The 23796-nt window shown below is 45.2% G+C and overlaps 1 protein-coding gene across 1 annotated transcript in view; it reads left to right on the top strand.

Annotated features, from left to right (window-relative positions):
* The first annotated feature begins 423 nt into the window (after positions 1 to 423).
* Positions 424 to 23796, top strand: part of LOC142741938 (protein mab-21-like 3) — a 60582-nt gene continuing 37209 nt past the window's right edge. The window contains exons 1-2 of the mRNA XM_075851259.1: positions 424 to 501; positions 19077 to 19217. Coding sequence (XP_075707374.1) covers positions 424 to 501; positions 19077 to 19217 — 219 coding nt within the window. The remainder of the gene's footprint in view (positions 502 to 19076; positions 19218 to 23796) is intronic.

Below are 23796 nucleotides of genomic sequence, written 5' to 3'. Positions count from 1 at the left end.
CCATGGCTGCGGACGTCGGGGGGTGAGTAATCCCGACGGTCCGCGGGCATGGGTGTCACAGATATTACCACACATTGCTCCCTGTAAATTCGCCACACCATGTAGATAGTGCTACACTTACTTGTCCCTGTTTTAGCGTCGTCCTCTTCTCCGACGATGCAGGCCTTGTCTCCTCTGACCAGGCCGCATCCAGTGGAACGGTGCAAGCAGTGCGATGACGTCATTGTGCTGCCTGCATAAAAAAAAGGCTGAATGGCTGGGAAAGGAACTGACGGTTCCCTAGCCTTTGGACACGGATACAATTGATTCCAGGCGCCTTCAATTTTGTCACAGTTTTTGCCTCGATTTGCGTAAAAAACGTGACAAAACTGCGATGTGGTCTTAGGGCGGCCATGAATTGTCCTCGCTGACCTCCCAGTAACCATGAAGTGTCTGCAGAACCTGCGGGGTGTCCTCACTGATCCTCACGAGTCAGAAGAAGCTCACAAATGTGAAATGAATGTAAGTCCGAAAACATCTGGCTGCGGCTGGATATAAAGGAGCTGATGGGGGAGGGGCTGCACGTCAGACGTGGTCAGGTGAGTGGTCATGGTCACGGCGTTGCCTTTACTGCTTGTTCATGTATGTTGCTGTGATGACCATAATACATAAGACGTTATTCACTTTGCCAGACTTGGACATGACTATAAGCCGCCTGAGCCGATGACTCCATGTCTTATATTTACTGGGATTTGTGTCTTACTTCTTCTCTGTAGTGTTTCCCGTCTCCTGAGCAGTGGGGGGGGGGGGCAGTTAAACAATTGGTTTGTTGGGTGTTTGCAGTGTAGACACAGATGACAAGGGCCGTGTAGTGTCAACAGCCTGGAACATGAGGGAGGGGGCCGGAACCTGATATTGATTCTCTCCACTTATCCCAGGACGCCTCAGCCAAGAGCGGTTATATTCTCACCCAGGGAGTCATGTACAAAGGACTCATAGTGAAGCTACAGCGCAGGTGGAGTACACTGCAGTGCACACAGAGCCGAGGCTGAAGATGATACGGTACAGTGTGTGTGTGTGTGTGTGTGTGTGTGTGTGTGTGTGTGTAGCCTGGACCTGGTGGCATCACCTTCAGTAGTCACACAGTGGCCCCTGTGTGTGAGGATGTGGTTGATCTTATGTCCCCTCCATGTGTGGTCCCACCATTAACTATTCACAACCGTCCATCGATCTGTGACCCCCGTTTATTATAGAGCTATTAGTGTCTCTTGGGTGGCAGTGGTTTTCCTGACCATGAAAACCACAGATCGATCAGCTCCATCCACGGGTGGAAAACTTTATTTTATTCCATTAAAAGAAGTACCTCAAAACGAATGAGGGGAACAATAATTACAATGAACACGAGTCCAAAACACGTCCATGATGGAGTTACACGTAGAATGCAATTCGGTAATATATGATTTCTTCATGGGTACTGGCATCAGTCTATCCCTGTCTACTGGGTGCCAATTGACAATCACCCTCTCCACCCATCATTAATCTATCTGCTGCCCCCCAACCATCACCCTCTAAACCCATCACTGATCTATCTGCTGCCCCCCAACCATCACCCTCTAAACCCATCACTGATCTATCTGCTGCCCCCAACCATCACCCTCTCCACCCATCACTGATCTATCTGCTGCCCCCCAACCATCACCCTCTCCACCCATCACTGATCTATCTGCTGCCCCCAACCATCACCCTCTCCACCCATCACTGATCTATCTGCTGCCCCCCAACCATCACCCTCTCCACCCATCACTGATCTATCTGCTGCCCCCCAACCATCACCCTCTAAACCCATCACTGATCTATCTGCTGCCCCCAACCATCACCCTCTCCACCCATCACTGATCTATCTGCTGCCCCCCAACCATCACCCTCTCCACCCATCACTGATCTATCTGCTGCCCCCCAACCATCACCCTCTAAACCCATCACTGATCTATCTGCTGCCCCCAACCATCACCCTCTCCACCCATCACTGATCTATCTGCTGCCCCCCAACCATCACCCTCTCCACCCATCACTGATCTATCTGCTGCCCCCCAACAATCACCCTCTAAACCCATCACTGATCTATCTGCTGCCCCCTGACCATCACCCTCTAAACCCATCACTAATCTATCTGCTGCCCCTGATATTTTCACCCTATCCATCCAGACCAATCTATCTACTGCCCCCTGACAATCACCCTCTCCTCTCATCAATCTACTGGGTACCACCTGACCATCACCCTCTAAACCCATCACTGATCTATCTGCTGCCCCCAACCATCACCCTCTAAACCCATCAATGATCTATCTGCTGCCCCCAACCATCACCCTCTAAACCCATCACTGATCTATCTGCTGCCCCTGATATTTTCACCCTATCCATCCAGACCAATCTATCTACTGCCCCCTGGCAATCACCCTCTCCTCTCATCAATTTACTGGGTACCACCTGACCATCACCCTCTCCACCCATCACTGATCTATCTGCTGCCCCCTGACCATCATCATCTCCACCCATCACTGATCTATCTGCTGCCCCCTAATTACACCCTCCTCACCTATCACTGATCTATCTGCTGCCCCCTGACCATAATCATCTCCACCCATCACTGATCTATCTGCTGCCCCCTGATTACACCCTCCTCACCTATCACTGATCTATCTGCTGCCCCCTGATTACACCCTCCTCACCTATCACTGATCTATCTGCTGCCCCCTGACCATAATCATCTCCACCCATCACTGATCTATCTGCTGCCCCCTGATTAACACCCTCCTCACCTATCACTGATCTATCTGCTGCCCCCTGACCATCACCCGCTCCACCCATCACTGATCTATCTGCTGCCCCTGACCATCACCCTCTCCACTGTTCACTGATCTATCTGCTGCACCCTGACCACCACCCTCTCCACCCATCACTGATCTATCTGCTGCTCCTGACCATCACCCTCTCTAATAGTCACTGATCTTTCTGCTGCCTCCTAACCCTTACCCTCTCCACCCATCACTAATCTATCTGCTGCTCCTGACCATCACCCTCTCCACCCATCACTAATCTATCTGCTGCTCCTGACCATCATCCTCTCCACTAATCACTGATCTATCTGCTGCTCATGACCATCACCCTCTCCACTGATCACTGATCTATCTGCTGCACCCTGACCATCACCCTCTCCACTAATCACTGATCTATCTGCTGCTCCTGACCATCACCGCCTCCACCCATCACTGATCTATCTGCTGCTCCTGACCATCACCCTCTCCACCCATCACTTATCTATCTGCTGCTCCTGACCATCACCCTCTCCACCCATCACTGATGTATCTGCTGATCCTAACCATCACCCTCTCCACCCATCACTGATCTATCTGCTGCTCCTGACCATCACCGCCTCCACCCATCACTGATCTATCTGCTGCTCCTGACATCACCCTCTCCACCCATCACTGATGTATCTGCTGATCCTGACCATCACGCTCTCCACCCATCACTGATGTATCTGCTGATCCTGACCATCACCCTCTCCACCCATCACTGATCTATCTGCTGCTCCTGATCATCACTCTCTCCACTAATCACTGATCTATCTGCTGCTCCTTACCATCACCCTCTCCACCCATCACTGATCTATCTGCTGCTCCTGACCATCACCCTCTCCACCATCACTGATCTATCTGCTGCTCCTGACCATCACCCGCTCCACCCATCACTGATCTATCTGCTGCTCCTGACCATCACGCCTCCATCCATCATTCTTTCCGCCCAATCATCACTGAGATATATGCAGTCGTCTCATTATTGCCCATCACTTATCCCCTCACTAACCATTATAAGACTGTGACAGAGCTTGTTGATTAACAACATTGGCGGTTTTATTACCAGTCGGCCATAGATTATGGTTGGATCACAATTGAAAACCGCATCAAGCATGAAAGCCGCTCATTAGCACGCTGAACATGATGCACTCTATCAGCTTGCTGACTGGCCTGTGTTCGTGCAGGAGTCTCTGCACTTCTGAGAGCCACCTGTCTGATCTGTTGCTGAGAAAGCCCGAGTTTGCTGAGGAGTTTCAGCAGCTCGAGCAGCAGTATGACGCATTTGATGAGCTCGCAGTTGGGCAAGAGGAGTCTCTGCAGCTAGTAAGGCAGCTTTCCTCCTGACCATCAGTAATCTGGTTGCTATGGGTAACCGCTCCCCTGTACCCTCACATCTAGGATTATCTTGTAAAGTGCACAACCTGCTACTGACAGATAAAAAAAACAAATTTACTATAAAAGCAAATGCCTGTATTCGCTTTTATACTATTGGGTTGTGATCATGTGATAATGGCTGATAACAGAGAACAACAGCAAGGCCAGGACCTTTACGTAAACCTTCCTGAACACCCGATGTACCTATGTGCCAGATTTGGGGTCAGATTGTTCAGGCGTTTGGATGCCTATAGAGGACGGATAGACATTGACTTTGATAATATAGAACAGCGGAGTTCTCCGGCTTCACACTCGTCTATTTGTTTGTTGTTTGTTTGTGGTTAAAAACTTAATTTCCTACTGATCTGAAGCCGACAAATCCAATAAAGGCCAAGTGCAGGTTCCTATTTGGAGGCAGGACTGGTCTGAAAGGGGTTCAATTTATGAGAATGCTGAAATCCATGTACTTGGTTCTGATGAGAGATTTCAGCAGCTCGGGCAGCAGCCATGCTTTTTGCCACACGAGTCTTTCGTCTAAGTGCAGGTTCCTTTTTGGAGGCTTGACTGGTATGAAAGGGCTTCAATTTATGAGAATGTTCAAATCCAGTTAAAGGGGTTGTCCCAAGTTGATAAATGGAGCTATAAAGCTCCCCCATGTAAAAATAAGAAGAATTCTAATTACCTGTCCGTCGTCCAGCGATGTCGTTTTCTTGATATCGTTGATTGAAGTTGCGGTCGGTCCCTCTTTGTATCCTGCTCGTTGCCTAGGTTCCCGGCCACCGCTATTTACCTTTAGCGGTGGCCGCGCATGCGTAATGACATCCTCTGCGTCCGGAGCAGAGGATGTCATTTACTCATGAACGCGCATCTCGGCGCATCTCGGCGCATGCGCAGGAGATGCAAGGAGATGAAATGGAAGGCACCCGTCGCGAGAAGTCTGCGCTCCGCTAAAGGTAAGTGTGTGTGTGTGTGTGTGTGTGTGTCTGTGTATATATGGGTGTGTTTGTGTATATGTGTGTGTGTTTATGTGTGAGTGTATATATGGGTGTATTTGTGTGTATATGTTTGTGTATATTTTTGTGTTTGTGTATATTTGTTTGTGTGTATATATGGGTGTTTGTGTATATGTTTGTGTGTGTGTGTGTTTTTGTATATGTGTGGGTTTGTGTATGTGTTTGTGTATATATGGGTGTGTTTGTGTACATATGTTTGTGTGTATATGTGTATATGTTTGTGTGTATATGTGTATATGTTTGTGTGTATATGTGTGTGTGCTTTTTTGGTGTGTTTATGTGTGTGTGTTTGTGTATATATGGGTGTGTTTGTGTATATGTGTGTGTGTATATATGGGTGTGTTTGTGTATATATGTATATGTTTGTGTATATGTGGGTTTGTTTGTGTACATGTGTTTGTGTATATGTTTGTGTGTATATGTGTGTTTGTGTATATGTTTGTGTGTTTGTGTATGTGGGTGTGTTTGTGCATATGTTTGTGTGTATATGTTTGTGTTTTTGTATATGTATATGTGTGTGTGTATATGTGTGTTTGTGTATACATGGGTGTGTTTGTGCATATGTGTATATGTATGCATATGTGTGTGTGTATATGTGTGTGTGTGTTTGTGTATATATGGGTGTGTTTGTGCATATGTGTATAGGTTTGTGTGTGTTTTTGTATTCGTGTGTGTTTGTGTATATGTGTGTGTGTGTGTGTTTGTGTATATATGTGTGTGTGTGTATATATGTTTGTGTATATATGGGTGTGTTTGTGTATATGTGTGTGTGTATATGTGTGTGTGTATATGTGTGTGTGTATGTGTTTATGTGTGTGTTTGTGTAATATATGGGTGTGTGTTTATATGTGTTTGTGTATATGTTTGTGTGTGGTTGTTTGTGTGTGTGTAGGTGAGTATAAGTATCGGTATTGTTCACATTGCTAACTTTTTTTTAATATTGTTGCAGATTTTGATGTACCGATTGGACTACGTCTTTCGATTCGTTGGACTACTGCGTAGATCTACGTTTTTTGAAAATTTTAATAAAATGGTTAACGAGGGTTTTGTTGGGGATTTCTTATTTCAATAAAAAAAATTGTCTTTGTGTTTTTTTTTCAAACTTTATTAGTGCCTAGATAATGGCAGTTGGCTGATTGACAGCGTCCATTATTAAGGCGGTACTTAGTGTTAGCCGGTGCAGAGGCTAGCACTAACCACCCATTATTACCCCGGTACCCACCACCACCAGGGGTGCCGGGAAGAGCTTGGTACGATCCAGTACCCGACCATCTGTTGTGATGGTCGGGTACTGGGGCGGCCGTAGGCTGGTATTAGGAGGCTGGGAAGGGCCAAAAACAGTGGACCTTCCCACCCTTGTAATGCTAGGTTGCTGCTGCTGTGTTGTATCGGGCTGGTTATAAAAATGGGGGGGACCCCACGTCGTTTTTTTGTAAAATTTAACAATAGACGTTGGGTCCCCCACATTTTTAATAACCAGCCATATACAAGGCCGCAGCAGTCTGGCATTACACGGGTGGGAGGGGCCACTGGTTTTGTCCATTCCCAGGCTAATAACACTGTGTTGTATGTGGCTGTTTATGATAAATTGGGTGGAACCCCATGTCTTTTTAATAAAAATAATAAATAAATAATAAAAAAAACTGACGTGGGGTCCCCCCCATTTTTATAACCAGCCAGATACAACACAGCAGCAGCAGCCTAGCATTACAAGGGTGGGAAGGTCCACTGTTTTTGGCCCTTCCCAGCCTCATAATACCAGCCTGCGGCCGCCCCAGAGCCCGACCATCACAACAGATGGTCGGGTACTGGATCGTACCCAGCTCTTCCCGGCACCCCTGGTGGTGGTGGGTACCAGGGTAATAATGGGTGGTTAGTGCTAGCCTCTGTACCGGCTAACACTAAGCCTCCCCTTAGTAATGGATGTTGTCACTCAGACAGCGGCCATTACTAAAGTGATAGTAATAAAACTTGAAAAGAAAAGACAAAGATATAGATAAAATATTTTATTGAAATAAAGCACCCCCAACACAACCCTCATTAACCATTTTATTGTAGAAAAAAAAAGCGTAATCTAAGTAGTCCTCGAAACCGACGTAGTCCAAACACCAAACCTGTAAAAAATCAAAAATATAAGAAAAAAAATGAAATAAAACATATCGTAGGCTTAGTTTCACTTTCATGTGTGATACTGACTGTTATACCATGTATAGAAGCCTGCGGCAAAGTTGGCTTAGATACAGGGCGCCAGCAGACAGTATCATACATGGCCATACAGACATATATACAAACATACATACATACATGCAAACATACATGCACGTATACACATACAAACATGACAACATACATACATGAAAACATACATACAAACATACATACATACATGCAAACATACCTACATGAAAACACATACATGAAAACATACACACATACAAACATGACAACATACATACATACATGCAAACATACATACATGAAAACATACAAACATGACAACATACATACAAGAAAACATACATACAAGAAAACATACATACAAGAAAACATACATACATGCAAACATACATACATGAAAACATACATACATACATACATGCAAACATACATACAAGCAAACATACATGCAAACATGCATACATACATACATACAAGCAAACATACATACAAGCAAACATACATACATACAAGCAAACAAACATACATACAAGCAAACATACAAGCAAACATACATACATGCAAACATGCATACATACATACATACAAGCAAACATACATACAAGCAAACATACATGCAAATATACACATACATGCACATATACACATACAAACATGCAAACATACATACATACATACAAGCAAACATACATACAAGAAAACATACGTATATGCAAACATACATACATGCAAACATACATACAAGCAAACATACATACAAGCAAACATACAAGCAAACATACATACAAGCAAACATACATATATGCAAACATACATACATGCAAACATACATGCATTACATACATACAAGCAAACATACATACAAGCAAACATACATACAAGCAAACATACATACAAGCAAACATACATACAAGCAAACATACAAGCAAACATACATACATGCAAACATACATACAAGCAAGCATACATACATACATACAAGCAAACATACATACAAGCAAAAATACATGCACATATACACATACAAATATGCAAACATACATACAAGCAAACATACATACAAGCAAACATACATACAAGCAAACATACATATATGCAAACATACATACATGCAAACATACATGCACATATACACATACATGCACATATACACATACAAACATGACAACATACATACAAGAAAACATATACATACATACATACATACCAACATACATAACAACATACATACAAAAATAAACTCACCTAAGACGTTCCCACGAAGAGCTGAACGGTCCCGTCACTTTTCTTCTCCCATTCACAATAACAGAGCGGTGGGCGCAGATGAAGTAATCACGTGGGCCTGATATGATTACGTCATCTGCGCCACAACGCATTGTTACTATGAATGCGAGCGGCGCCAAGAAGAAGGAAGATGGCAAGTGACGGGACCGTTCAGAGCGCCGTTAGAACGTCTTAGGTGATTATTATTTTATATATTTTTAGTTGTTCGCCGGGTGCTGATGCAGCACCGATGCGGCGGGTACAAAAATGTAGTGACAGGGTGGGGGAGGGAAAAGTGGCTTGCCGAAACGGGGTGAATGTAGTGTAGTGTAGTGTAGTGTACAGTACATTCACGGTAAGTTCGTCTCAATCGGGCTTACCATGCCCGCTTGAGACGAACATTCTCCCGATGTTGCTAGAACTACAGTATCTAGCAACATCGGGAGCGCGCACACTGCAGAGCGGAGCGGCTTGATTGACATCGAGTCGCTCACGCCCCTTTTTAGAAAAGATAACCAGCACTTGCTGAGTTATCAAGTGTAAAAAAAAGGCACTTAGGAAATGAATTTTAAATTTTTTTTAACACCAAATGTTTTAAAATTCATTTCCTGCTTAGAATGTATAAAAAAAAAAATTTGAGTCAACTTGGGACAACCCCTTTAAGGAACAGTGTAGTAGTACAGGAGTACGGCGTAGTACAGGTGCGGCGCACTACAGGTGCGGCGCAGTACAGGAGCGGCCGCAGTGTAGGAGCGGCTTAGTGTAGGAGCGGCGTAGTATAGGTGCGGCGTATTATAGGTGAAGTTTGTTTACAGCAAGTAACATGTGGAGTAAAGAAAAACAGCTTGGTTGTTATGGAAACCTGGTGTAAAACTGTGTGTATGTGGGTGAGCCTAAGAATGACGGACCTGCGAGCCTCTATTGACTGATACTGGTCATCTGATGTGATATGGAGGAAGGTCCTTGATGTGGAAGCGAGTGGTGTCCTATTTGCTTTTGTGAATATATCAAGAATGGTAGGTCCTAGAGAGCTGAATCCCGGTCTAAACCTTCGGAAGTGCGTGATTTACTGATATACAGGATCTTATGGGGAATTGTGAGGATTGGAGGAAATACACCCCTGAGCCATAAAATAAAACCAGTGACCGGTGAAGGGAATAACACTGATGATCTGGTTACAATGGTGCCTCACAAGGGGGGAATATATATGGGGGGATATATTAGGCAAAAAGTAATCAGTCAGTTTTTGAAGTTGATTTTGGAAACAGGAAGTATGGAGAAGTGTGAAGATCTGAGCGACTGTGACAAGGACCAAATTATGATGTGTAGACGACTGGGTCAGAGCATCTCCAGAATGGCCGGTCTTGTGGGGCGTTCCCAGTCTTGTGGGGTGTTCTCGCTCCTATGGGGTATTCCCGATCTTGTGGGGTGTTCCTGGTCTTGGGTGTTCCCAGTCTTGTGGGCTGTTCTCGGTCTTGTGGGGTGTCCCCGGTCTTGTGGGGTGTCCTCGGTCTTGTGGGGGTGTTCCCGGTCTTGTCGGGTGTTCCTGGTCTTTGGTGTTCCCAGTCTTGTGGGGTGTCCCCGGTCTTGTGGGGTGTCCCCGGTCTTGTGGGGTGTCCCCGGTCTTGTCGGGTGTTCCCGGTCTTGTTGGGTGTTCCCGGTCTTGTGGGGTGTTCCTGGTCTTGTGGGATGTTCTCGGTCCCAGTCTTGTGGGCTGTTCTCAGTCTTGTGGGGTGTCCCCGGTCTTGTGGGGGTGTTCCCGGTCTTGTGGGGTGTTCTGTGGCTAGTACCGACGAGAAGTGCTCCAAAGAAGGACAACTAGTGACCGGCGACAGGGTCATGGATGCACAAGGCACATTGATGTGCGGGGGAGGGAAGGCTAGACCATCTGGTTGAATCCCACAAAAGATCTACTGTACCACAAATTACTGATAAAGGTCCTGCTGGCTATAATAGAAAGATGTCAGAACACGCAGAGCATCATACCACCTACCTAAACATTGCTGCAGACCCCCTTTAATGGCAGCGGTATTCTCTAATGACAGTGCCCCCTGTCAGCAGGATAATGCCCCCACCACACTGCAGACATTGTCCAGGAATAATGAGGAACATGACAAAGACTTCAAGGTGAAAGAATTTCAGGCAGCAGCAGCATATCTCTCAGGATGCAAAGGCGCTATAGTACAGTATTCTCTCCGGACTTTATCCAAAATCTACAATGCAAAAAGAGGGTCGCCAGCATCCAACAGAAAAACTTTCTTTATATTTTGACCTACATACTCACACACTAAGTTTCGACCCACACAGGGGTCTACCCTCCAAATTCCCCAGATGTGAATCGATTGATCATCTGTGGGATGTGCTGGAGAAACAAGTCTGATCCATGGAGGCCGCACCTCACACCTTACAGGATCTGCTGCCAACGTCTTGTACCAGGGACCACAGGAACCTTCACACGTCTTGTACCAGGGACCACAGGAGCCTTCACACGTCTTGTACCAGAGACCACAGGAACCTTCACACGTCTTGTACCGGAGACCACAGGAACCTTCACATGTCTTGTACCAGAGACCACAGAAACCTTCACACGTCTTGTACCAGAGACCGCAGGAACCTTCACACGTCTTGTACCGGAGACCACAGGAACCTTCACACGTCTTGTACCGGAGACCACAGAAACCTTCACACGTCTTGTACCAGAGACCACAGGAACCTTCACACGTCTTGTACCGGAGACCACAGAAACCTTCACACGTCTTGTACCAGAGACCGCAGGAACCTTCACACGTCTTGTACCAGAGACCGCAGGAACCTTCACACGTCTTGTACCAGAGACCGCAGGAACCTGCAGACGTCTTCTACCAGAGACCACAGGAACCTTCACACGTCTTGTACCAGAGACCACAGGAACCTTCACACATCTTGTACCAGAGACCGCAGGAACCTTCACACGTCTTGTACCAGAGACCACAGGAACCTTCACACGTCTTGTACCAGAGACCACAGGAACCTGCACACGTCTTGTACCAGAGACCACAGGAACCTGCACACGTCTTGTACCAGAGACCGCAGGAACCTTCACACGTCTTGCACCAGAGACCGCAGGAACCTTCACACGTCTTGTACCAGAGACCGCAGGAACCTGCAGACGTCTTCTACCAGAGACCACAGGAACCTTCACACGTCTTGTACCAGAGACCGCAGGAACCTTCACACGTCTTGTACCAGAGACCACAGGAACCTTCACACGTCTTGTACCAGAGACCACAGGAACCTGCACACGTCTTGTACCAGAGACCACAGGAACCTGCACACGTCTTGTACCAGAGACCACAGGAACCTGCACACGTCTTGTACCAGAGACCACAGGAACCTTCACACGTCTTGTACCGGAGACCACAGGAACCTTCACACGTCTTGTATCAGAGACCACAGGAACATCCAGACGTCTTGTACCAGAGACCACAGGAACCTGCACACGTCCTGTACCAGAGACCACAGGAACCTGCACACGTCTTGTACCAGAGACCACAGGAACCTGCACACGTCTTGTACCAGAGACCACAAGAACCTTCACACGTCTTGTATCAGAGACCACAAGAACCTTCACACGTCTTGTACCAGAGACCACAGGAACCTTCACACGTCTTGTACCAGAGACCACAGGTGTAACGTCCGTGGTCGCTGACCACAGACTCCTTCCATTCAGTCGACGCCCTTCGCTCAAGAGATGTTTGCACATACGGCCGTCTTGCTCCACAGTGACCACCAGGGTGCGGTCACGAGCTCAGTCCAGAATTGAGAAGCCAGAGTGCAAGCATGTTTGTGATTGAGCTAATTGGTCCAGAGTACCCTGGGCTATAAGAAGGTTCCGGCCCATCCTCCCACGCCTGAGCTTTGTTGTGCATTCCGAGTCTGTCTTGCATATGGCCCCCTAGTGTTTCTTGCTCCCAGTGTTCCTGTTCCTGTATCCTATACTTGTATCCTGATCTAGAGTCATGCTGTGCTGTATACCATGCCTGTCCTGCTTCTCCACGCCTGATGTCCACCTGCTGCCTAGTCCCTGCCAAGCCTGCCTTGCTACTGTCCGAGCTGCCACAGGTACCCTATACGAACTATAGACTTTTACCTGCGTCCTGTTGGCCAGCTGCCATACCGCCAAGACAGTACGGCCCAGTGGGTCCACGAACCCAACGTGACAACAGGAACCTTCAGACGTCCTGTACCAGAAACCACAGGAACCTTCAGACGTCTAGTGGAGTCCATGACAACTGGTCAGAGCTGTACGGGGGCACGAGGTCGACGCCACGATATTAGGCAGAAAGTTATAATGGTTGTGTGTGTGTGTGTGTGTGTATGTATATATATATATATATATATATATAATGAGCCCCACCAGACTATCCTAACCAATTCACAGCTTTGTACTATGAACAAGGGCTGCATCCAGAGATGAACACGATCTGCACCCGAAACTGACTTCAATAACAAGCAAGGGGTCACATCGGGAGAATGCTAAAGCGATAAAGCACCCTAGTAGCCGGCAGGCATTACAATACCACAACATATAACTAGTTAGCAATTAAGCAAAAAGGAGCCCTAATTTCCGTCTAACTAAATGGAGTATTTGCTAAAATATAACTTTTATTAAGTATTCCTAAATAAACAAAAAACCACACACTTTAAAAATTAGCCAATGTTCACAGACAGTGAGGAGTTTGTGTGGCGCGTTGCCAGAGATGCACTCGGTCAGTACGATAAGGTATGAATGTTAGAATCAGGGCCCGCAGAACGCTCCATTTACATCAACAAGGTTGAGACTGTAGCTAACTGCCAATGGAGCGATGAAATTAAAACATGAAACCCCCCCCCCCCCGACATGTTTCACTACGAACGTAGCGTCCTCAGGGGTACAAATGGGGCTACATCGAGAGAATGAATACCAGTTTGTGAAGGTGAAGATACAAGGCGTGACCTTCGGTAAAGTCTGTATTATGACAACTGCTGATTGACAGAAAATAATTATTGCATATAAGACGGCGAAGAACATGTTGTGTGAGAGATGGAAATGTAAATGATATCACCTCAAACAACCGACCAGAGCAAAACTTCCCTAAACACAATTGATGTCATCCAGAAGTTACAAATACAATAACATACAACTGCCTACAGCGTCACGCAAATATGAGGAGGTGTCATGCATGAGCTGGTAGTGGTGGTACGAGGTAGAATGAGGGTGCACGACAAAGTACAAGGTGGTTTAGAGGATGTGAGGTAGTACGTGGTGGGTCAAGATGTTACCAAGAGAACCATGAAGAAAAATGAGTAGATATAAGATGGTATGAGGAAGATATATGATGGTATGAGTAGATATAAGATGGTAGGAGGTACATATAAGGTGATATGAAGTAGATATATGATAGTATGACGTAGATATATGATAATGTGAGTAGATATAAGATGGTATGAAGTAGATATAAGATGTTATGAGGTAGATACGTGTATATGATGGTATGAGTAGATATAAGATGGTTTGAGGTAGATATATGATGGTATGAGTAGATATAAGATGGTAGGAGGTACATATAAGGTGATATGAAGTAGATATATGATAGTATGATGTAGATATATGATAATGTGAGTAGATATAAGATGGTATGAAGTAGATATAAGATGTTATGAGGTAGATACGTGTATATGATGGTATGAGTAGATATAAATTCACTGTATAAATTGATATAAATATAATTGTGCTCCCACAATATGAGAAAAATTAGAAGGTTCACTGAAGTGACAACTGAGTAAAATATACCTTTTATTAGTAACTCGTTTTAAAAACAGGGGTAACACACCACTGTGAAGTAAGCCCCACCGTGAAAATTAAAAAATGTATTAAACAAGAAACACTGAGTCATTGTGATAAATATATCTCAGTGTTTGTAACAATATTTTACTGGAACCAGCATTTGTCCTGGGCACAGCAATAGTACAATCCCCAAAAAGCACCAGTGTCCGTGAACAATCACCGGATCTCCTAGCGCTGGGTGTAACACAATGCTACTGTCCCCTATGCAAACATTCCATGTACAATGAAAGACCCTACGCGTTTCAGATACTCATCCTCAGGGGTCCGTATCTTGGTCACTCTGGCCTCGTCACCAGCGATAATAATATTCAACAGCAGATATTCTGCTGTGCGTCACGGGAAGATGCTTGTATCGATGTCAACGGCATACTTCATTGCAGGCGCTGGGTTACTATAAGCACCAAACTCCACCCCTCGTATTTGGCGGCGCTACATGAACTGACCAATCACAGCACCCTCTCGATTCGTGACACCTGCCCATGTGACCCCCCGCCGTCAGCTGACAGCCAGGGGTCATCATCGACCGCATCATACCGAACGCGCAGGCGCAGTAGAAGCCAAGGACGTATCGCCCGGACTGCCAAGTTTGAGGAAGGTAAGGGGCAAAAACGATAATTGATTTGAAAGCATGTCTTGCGGGACAGTTACCCACCGCAAGTGGACTACCTCAAGAAACAACTCTTTAGTTTATAAACACATATTGGGTGGACAAAATTGCGGAGTCCCTCCCATTTGGAATTTCTGACAAAAGATCTCTTTATTTGTTGCCTGGCCAAAATGGCCATATCAAACAAAGTGCACTATGCAAAATAAACCACCCACCCAATAAGGCAACCCAGGGTGAATACCGGCCGCCTCAAGAGGAATGGTATTGCATATTAAATAAAGCACGTATAATTGGTCTGCTCGTTTAAACCCGCTGGTTGTATGCATGCCAGTCTATGGATCCATTGGTGTGTTACCCCTGTTTTTAAAACGAGTTACTAATAAAAGGTATATTTTACTCAGTTGTCACTTCAGTGAACCTCCTATGAGTAGATATAAGATGGTTAGAGGTAGATATATGATGGTATGAGTAGATCTAAAATGTTATGAGGTAGATATATGATTGTATGAGATGGTATAAGTAGATATAAGATGGTATGAGTAGATATAAGATGGTATCAGGTGGTATACGTAGATATAAGATGGTATGAGGTGGTATGAAGTAGATATAAGATGGTATGAGGTGGTATGCGTAGATATAAGATGGTATGAGGTGGTATGAAGTAGATATATCATGGTAAGAGGTAGATCTATGATGGTGTAAGGTGGTATGAAGTAGATATAAGATGGTATGAGGTGGTATGAGTAGATATAAGATGGTATGAGGTGGTATGAAGTAGATATAAGATGGTATGAGGTGGTATGAGTAGATATAAGATGGTATGAGGTGGTATGAAGTAGATATAAGATGGTATGAGGTAGATATAAGATGGTATGAGGTGGTGTGAAGTAGATATAAGATGGTATGAGTAGATATAAGATGGTATGAGGTGGTATGAAGTAGATATAAGATGGTATGAGGTGGTATAAGATGGTATGAAGTATATATAAGGTGGTATGAGGTAGACATAAGATGGTATGTTGTAGATATAAGATGGTATGAGGTAGAAATAAGATGGTATGAGGTGGTATGAAGAATATATAAGATGGTATGAGGTGGTAAGAGGTATATATAAGATGGTATCAGGTGGTATGAAGTATATATAAGATAGTATGAGGTGGTATAAGATGGTATGAAGTATATATAAGATGGTATGAGGTAGATATAGGATGGTATGAGGTAGATATATGATGGTATGAGGTGGTATGAAATAGATATATGATGGTACGGGACGGTATGAAGTAGATATATGATAGAATGAAGTGGTATGAAGTAGATATATGATGGTATGAGGTGGTATGAAGTATATATAAGATGGTATGAGGTGGTAAAAGGTAGATATATGATGGTATGAGGTGGTATGAAGTATATATAAGATGGTATGAGGTGGTATAAGATGGTATGAAGTATATATAAGATGGTATGAGGTAGATGTATGAGGTGGTATGAAGTAGATGTATGGTATGGGACGGTATTAAGTAGATATATGATGGTATGAGGTGGTATGAAGTAGATGTATGGTATGGGACGGTATTAAGTAGATATATGATGGTATGAGGTGGTATTAAGGAGATATATCATGGTATGAGGTGGTATGAAGGAGATATATCATGGTATGAGGTAGATATAAGATGGTATGAGGTGGTATGAAGAAGATATATGATGGTATGAGGTAGATATATGATGGTATGAGGTGGTATGAAGTATATATAAGATGGTATGAGGTGGTATGAAGTATATATAAGATAGTAGGAGGTGGTATAAGATGGTATGAAGTATATATAAGATGGTATGAGGTAGATATAGGATGGTATGAGTTCGATATATAATGGTATGAGGTGGTATGAAGTAGATATATGATGTTACGGGATGGTATGAAGTAGATATGAGGTGGTATTAAGTAGATATAAGATGGTATGAGGTGGTATGAAGTATATATAAGATGGTATGAGGTGGTAAGAGGTAGATATATGATGGTATGAGGTGGTATGAAGTATATATAAGATGGTATGAGGTGGTATAAGATGGTATGATGTATATATAAGATGGTATGAGGTGGTATAAAGTAGATGTAAGATGGTATGAGGTGGCATGAAGAAGATATATCATGGTATGAGGTAGACATAAGATGGTATGAGGTGGTATGAAGAAGATATAAGATAGTAAGAGGTAGATATATGATGGTATGAGGTAGATATATGATGGTATGAGGTAGATATAAGATGGTATGAGGTGGTATGAAGAAGATATATGATGGTATGAAGTATATATAAGATGGTATGAGGTGGTAAGAGGTAGATGGTATCAGGTGGTATGAAGTATATATAAGAGTATGAGGTGGTATAAGATTGTATGACGTATATATAAGATGGTATGAGGTAGATATAAGATGGTATGAGGTAGATATAGGATGGTATGAGGTAGATATATGATGGTATGAGGTGGTATGAAGTAGATATATGATGTTACGGGATGTTATGAAGTAGATATGAGGTGGTATGAAGTAGATATAAGATGGTATGAGGTGGTATGAAGTAGATATAAGATGGTATGAAGTAGATATAAGATGGTATGAGGTGGTATGAAGTAGATATAAGATGGTATGAAGTAGATATAAGATGGTATGAGGTGGTATGAAGTAGATATAAGATGGTATGAAGTAGATATAAGATGGTATGAAGTAGATATAAAATGGTATGAGGTGGTATGAAGTAGATATAAGATGGTATGAAGTAGATATAAGATGGTATGAGGTGGTATGAAGTAGATATAAGATGGTATAAGGTGGTATGAAGTAGATATAAGATGGTATGAAGTAGATATAAGATGGTATGAGGTGGTATGAAGTAGATATAAGATGGTATGAAGTAGATATAAGATGGTATGAAGTAGATATAAAATGGTATGAGGTGGTATGAAGTAGATATAAGATGGTATGAAGTAGATATAAGATGGTATGAGGTGGTATGAAGTAGATATAAGATGGTATGAAGTAGATATAAGATGGTATAAGGTGGTATGAAGTAGATATAAGATGGTATGAAGTAGATATAAGATGGTATGAGGTGGTATGAAGTAGATATAAGATGGTATGAAGTAGATATAAGATGGTATGAAGTAGGGGGTACTAGGAGGTGTAAAATGGTACAATGAAGCTGTTAAGGATCTGCCAGGCACAGCTTCTGTATCCACGCCCATAGGTAATCAGTCTGCACCTGCTTCTATGTCTGTGAGACTGACTTCATCTTCCACCACTCAGGATGGCAGGCTGAGGAGTGGGAGAGCCTATCACAGCCTGGCCAGACGGAGCTAGCTCCCGCCCTCTGTCTATTTATACCTGCCTTTCCTGTTCCTCCTTGCTTGTGATTCTTCTCGTTTTGTTTCCTGGCCCTGCTGCAGCTTCTTGTACCATTTGACCCTGCTTCATATTGACCCCGGCTTACTGACTACTCTCCTGCTCTGCGTTTGGTACCTCGTACACTCCTGGTTTGACTCGGCTCGTTCACCTCTCTTGTTGCTCACGGTGTTGCCGTGTACCCTTGTCTGTTTGTCTGTCGTGCACTTATTGAGCGTAGGGACCGTCGCCCAGTTGTACCCCTCCGCCTAGGACGGGTAGTTGCAAGTAGGCAGGGACTGAGTGGCGGGTAGATTAGGGCTCACTTGTCTGTTTCCTTACCCCCATCATTTCAGAAGCCGTCATTAGTAAAACGTATTGATGAAGAATTGTGGCAAACATTAATAACTGCATTTTCTGTTTATCTCCACATTTTCTGCCTTCAAAATATATTTACGAAGGAGATTTCCAGCTGATATTCGAGACTCCGTGCTGCCACCATATATCTTTCCAGTAATGTGTTACATGTTGGTCCTCACCCTGACCCCTGTCTGCCAGTTTCTAGGGGGATGCCCGCCACCGCCGTGTCTCCCGTATGGTGGAGGAGGTGCAGAGCATTATGCTGGAGCTGACAACGCAGATCAGTTCCTGGGACTCCAGGTTTCAGAGTATCGCCAACTCCGGGATCCACAGTGACAACCTGAAGGTGAGAGATCGATAAGGAACTGAGGCTATGAGGACAGGACCCCAGGGACATCATCTTGTAGGGTCAGCTTCTCAGTAGTTGGTGTTAGAGGGACAGTGGTCCATGAAGGGACAAAGCTTAAAGAGGTCCCCAAGGCCCCATCAATTCCTTCTGAAAAGGCAGATTTATTATAATCCTTATTCTTCTACGTATTACTAGTGGCATTAATAGTATTATTTCTAAATATCTATCGTTTAGTCATATGACCCCATGGCCGATTACATGAACTTTAGTGATGATGTGACCCCTAGAGTTTGTTTGAGCCTTTGTATTGGCCTCCACTGTGGTTTCTTAATCCGCCATGGTTCTTGTTACGCATTAGAATTCATGTTTTGTTAGGAGGCCTTTATAGCTGCAGCCTGGCACTGAGCTGACATCTGCTCTGTGGACTCTTTATTTGTCTCATGACTTGTGGATTCTCTTTCTCTTTCTACGGCTGCCGCTGGGATCAGGAACAGCCAGATTTACTGGCTCATTGGATGGTGCTGCTCAGGGGGTGACGTTCACTGCACCCCTGTATACAGGTAACGAGAGATGAGTATTCAAAGGGTGGAGCTGGTGGTATATACTGTAACTACCATGTATCCTGTAGTCAGTGCTGCCCCCAGAACAGGCAGAGCAGAGGTGACTGTACAGGAGGAAAGTCCAGACCAAACCAGTCACACATGAAATCCCTCTAGGTCCCAATGTAATGCGTCATCAATGTGCATGGTGCGAGCCTACTGTCCCCGATGTTTGTCACTGACCTGAGCATGCATGTTTATTGAGGGGTTGGCAGTAGGTAGATAAGCGGTGCCCACAAATTTCAGGGGAAACAATAATAATCCAGCAAAAAAAAAAAAATCGATCTCACCCGATCTGTATTTCTCCCGGAGGTCGGTTGGTTCTGTTCACACTTGCGTCAGTTCTTTTCCGTCAGGTTTGGTTGGAGTAGTGTAACCTGGTTCTCTCTGCTATCCAGTAATATAGATGGAGACCTGACCGGCCCAAGTGCAACAAATAATATGAGAACAGAGCCTCGTGTGATCCCAATGCGTCTCGTAACTGGTGAACTACAGGACGTGACAATCACTGGCTCTCTCTCCTACCCCCCCTCCCGTCTCTCAGTGTTACAGATAGCCCGGGGAGGGGGATGAGGTTGTATGGCAGGTCAGAGTGTGGAGAGGGGGGAAAGCATCCTAGTGTTCAGAGAGGGCAGATCACACAGGCTGTCAGTATCAGAGTGTAGATAAGGTGGGAGGGGGAATCAGACAAGCTGTAAGTGTAGAGAGAAAGCAGTAGAGGGATGATGCTGTGATGATACATGAGAGCTAGTGAAGACAGCAGCATCCTGGACTCACAGACCTCACATCCATCATGTATTACTGGAAGGACACGTCCAGATGAGAAAAGGAGCAGCTTATTAACTGTACATCAGGGGGTCTGAAAGTGAATGAAGGAATGGACTTTTTTTGTTTCATTAAGTTTTTATTGGAAATTATACAAAATACAAAAGTGAGTCAATAATCCAGTGAAAATACTAATTTGGTAAAGCATTGGAATTGACAAAGAAAAATATCAAATAACAAAATATTACAGTTAAATAAAATGGTAAAATAACATAATATGACCGTCAGTGTCATTATGGACAGGCCGTGATGTCACCGAGATCTAAAGTTATCAAAGGAGATCAAACATTTTGCTAATCGGGAATCTTACACAGAAAATACACCAATGAGAGGAGGAAAACATAGGGACTACATTATATATGAGATCATGGGAAGAACCACATGGACCATCAGGCCACATCTTCCACCTGTTCAGGACTTTACATCGGACACAGTCGGCATCTTCAGACTTTAGTTCAAACCAACAATTGTCATTAATATTTTTAATAATCACGGTTGGAAATCCGTTCTCCAGTGTTGGCCGATTTTCAATCTTGGGGAAATTAAAATGTGAGTGTAATGGTGGGGGGGGGTAGGGAAACGGACAAGTGAGCCCTAATCTACCCGCCACTCTGTCCCTGCCTACTTGCAACGACCCGCCCTAGGCGACGGGGTACAACTGGGCGGCGGTCCCTGCGCTCAGTAAGTGCATGACAAACACGACAAACAAACAAGGGAATACAAGCAAGGGAAATGGGCAGTTGCTCGCGGAAACACCGTGAGCAACAGAGTAGTGAACGAGCCGAGTCAAGCCAGGAGAGTGCGAGGTACAAAGCGAAAAGCAGAAGAGTAGTCGGTAAGCCGGGGTCTGTATGGAGCAGGATCAAAAAGTAGCAGGAGCTGTAGCCGGGCCAGGAAACCTCAAGGAAAGAATTCACAAGCACAGATGGACAGGAAGAGCAGGCTTAAATAGACCGAGGGCGGGAGCTAGCTGAGTCTGGCCAGGTTGCGATAGGCTCTCCCACTCCTAAGCCTGCCAGCCTGAGTGGAGGAAGCTGGTGTCTGTCTCAGGGATGTACACTCAGGTGTTGACTGATTAATTCTGGGAATTAACCCCGAAGCAGTGCCTGGCAGATCCTTTACAGTACCCCCCCTTTTATGAGGGGCCACCGGACCCTTTCTAAGTGGACCTGGCTTACTGGGGAAACGCAGGTGGAACCTCCTGACCAATACCCCAGCGTGAACATCCCGGGCGGGTACCCAAGTCCTCTCCTCGGGCCCGTATCCTCTCCAATGGACCAGGTACTGGAGGGAGCCTTGGACCATCTTGCTGTCCACGATCCTGGCCACCTCAAATTCCACCCCCTCAGGGGTGAGGACGGGAACAGGAGGTTTCCTCGAGGGGGCCAAGGACGGGGAGCAGCGTTTCAGGAGGGAGGCATGAAACACGTTGTGTATACGAAAAGACGGGGGTAACTCCAGCCGGAAAGAGACAGGACTGAGGACCTCAATGACCTTATACGGCCCAATAAACCGGGGAGCAAACTTTTTGGACGGAACCTTGAGACGCAAGTTCCTGGATGACAACCACACCAGATCCCCGACCACAAACAGGGGGTTAGCAGAACGTCTTCTATCGGCCTGAGCCTTCTGTATGCTCTGGGACGCCTCTAGGTTCTTCTGAACCTGGGCCCAGACTGTGCACAGATCCCGATGAACGACCTCCACCTCGGGATTGTTGGAACAACCAGGTGAAACGGAGGAGAACCGTGGATTAAACCCAAAATTACAGAAAAAGGGAGAGACCCCTGACGAGTTACTGACCCGGTTATTAAGGGAAAATTCGGCGAGGGGAATGAAAGAAACCCAATCAAATTGACAGTCAGAGACAAAACATCTTAAGTATTGTTCTAGAGACTGATTAGTCCTCTCCGTTTGGCCATTGGTTTCAGGATGGAAAGCAGAGGAGAAGGACAGATCAATCCCCAACTTATTACAGAAGGCTCTCCAAAACAATGAAACAAATTGTACCCCCCTGTCAGAAACAATATTGACGGGGACCCCATGGAGACGCAGGATGTGTTTGATAAACAAGGTAGCCAACGTCTTGGCGTTGGGTAGTTTCTTGAGGGGCACAAAGTGGCACATTTTACTGAAGCGGTCTACCACCACCCACACCACCGACTTGCCTTGGGATGGAGGCAAATCGGTGATAAAATCCATGGAGATATGTGTCCAAGGTCTCTGGGGAATGGGCAACGAACGCAGTAAGCCCGCTGGTCGGGACCTGGGAGTCTTGGACCTGGCACAAACCTCACAGGCGGCGACGTAGGCCTTAACGTCTTTAGGCAAACCAGGCCACCAATAATTTCTGGTAATGAGGTGTTTGGTACCCAGGATGCCTGGATGGCCAGATAGTGCGGAGTCGTGATTTTCCCTAAGTACCCTTAGCCGGAATTGCAGGGGAACAAACAGCTTGTTCTCAGGAAGGTTCCCAGGAGCTGAACCTTGATCAGCAGCAATTTCAGAGACTAAATCGGACTCGATAGAGGAAATGACTATACCTGGAGGCAAAATACAAACAGGATCTTCCTCCGAAGGAGGGCTGGCCATGAAGCTACGCGACAGTGCATCCGCCTTAATATTTTTAGACCCGGCCCTATAGGTAACCAAAAAATTGAATCTGGTAAAAAACAACGCCCATCGAGCTTGTCTCGGGTTTAGCCTCCGGGCAGATTCTAGGAAAACCAGATTCTTGTGGTCGGTAAGGACCGTTACCTGGTGCCTAGCCCCCTCCAGGAAGTGGCGCCACTCTTCAAATGCCCATTTAATGGCTAAAAGTTCGCGGTTGCCAATATCATAGTTACACTCCGTGGGCGAAAACTTCCTAGAAAAGTAAGCACAGGGGCGGAGATGGGTGAGGGAGCTGGTACCCTGGGACAAGACGGCCCCCACTCCCACCTCGGACGCGTCAACCTCCACAATAAATGGCTCCCTTTGGTTGGGCTGAACCAGCACGGGGGCCGAGATAAAGCACTTCTTGAGGGTCTCAAAAGCCTGGACGGCCTCAGGGGGCCAATGGAGGACATCAGCACCCTTGCGAGTGAGGTCCGTAAGAGGCTTAGCGACGACCGAGAAGTTAGCAATAAATCTCCTGTAATAGTTAGCGAACC

This window comes from Rhinoderma darwinii, chromosome 2 (assembly GCF_050947455.1).
Source record: "Rhinoderma darwinii isolate aRhiDar2 chromosome 2, aRhiDar2.hap1, whole genome shotgun sequence".
Classification (NCBI taxonomy): domain Eukaryota; kingdom Metazoa; phylum Chordata; class Amphibia; order Anura; family Rhinodermatidae; genus Rhinoderma; species Rhinoderma darwinii.
The sequence above is the reverse complement of the archived record's forward strand: the minus strand, read 5'-3'. Positions and strand labels throughout refer to the sequence as shown.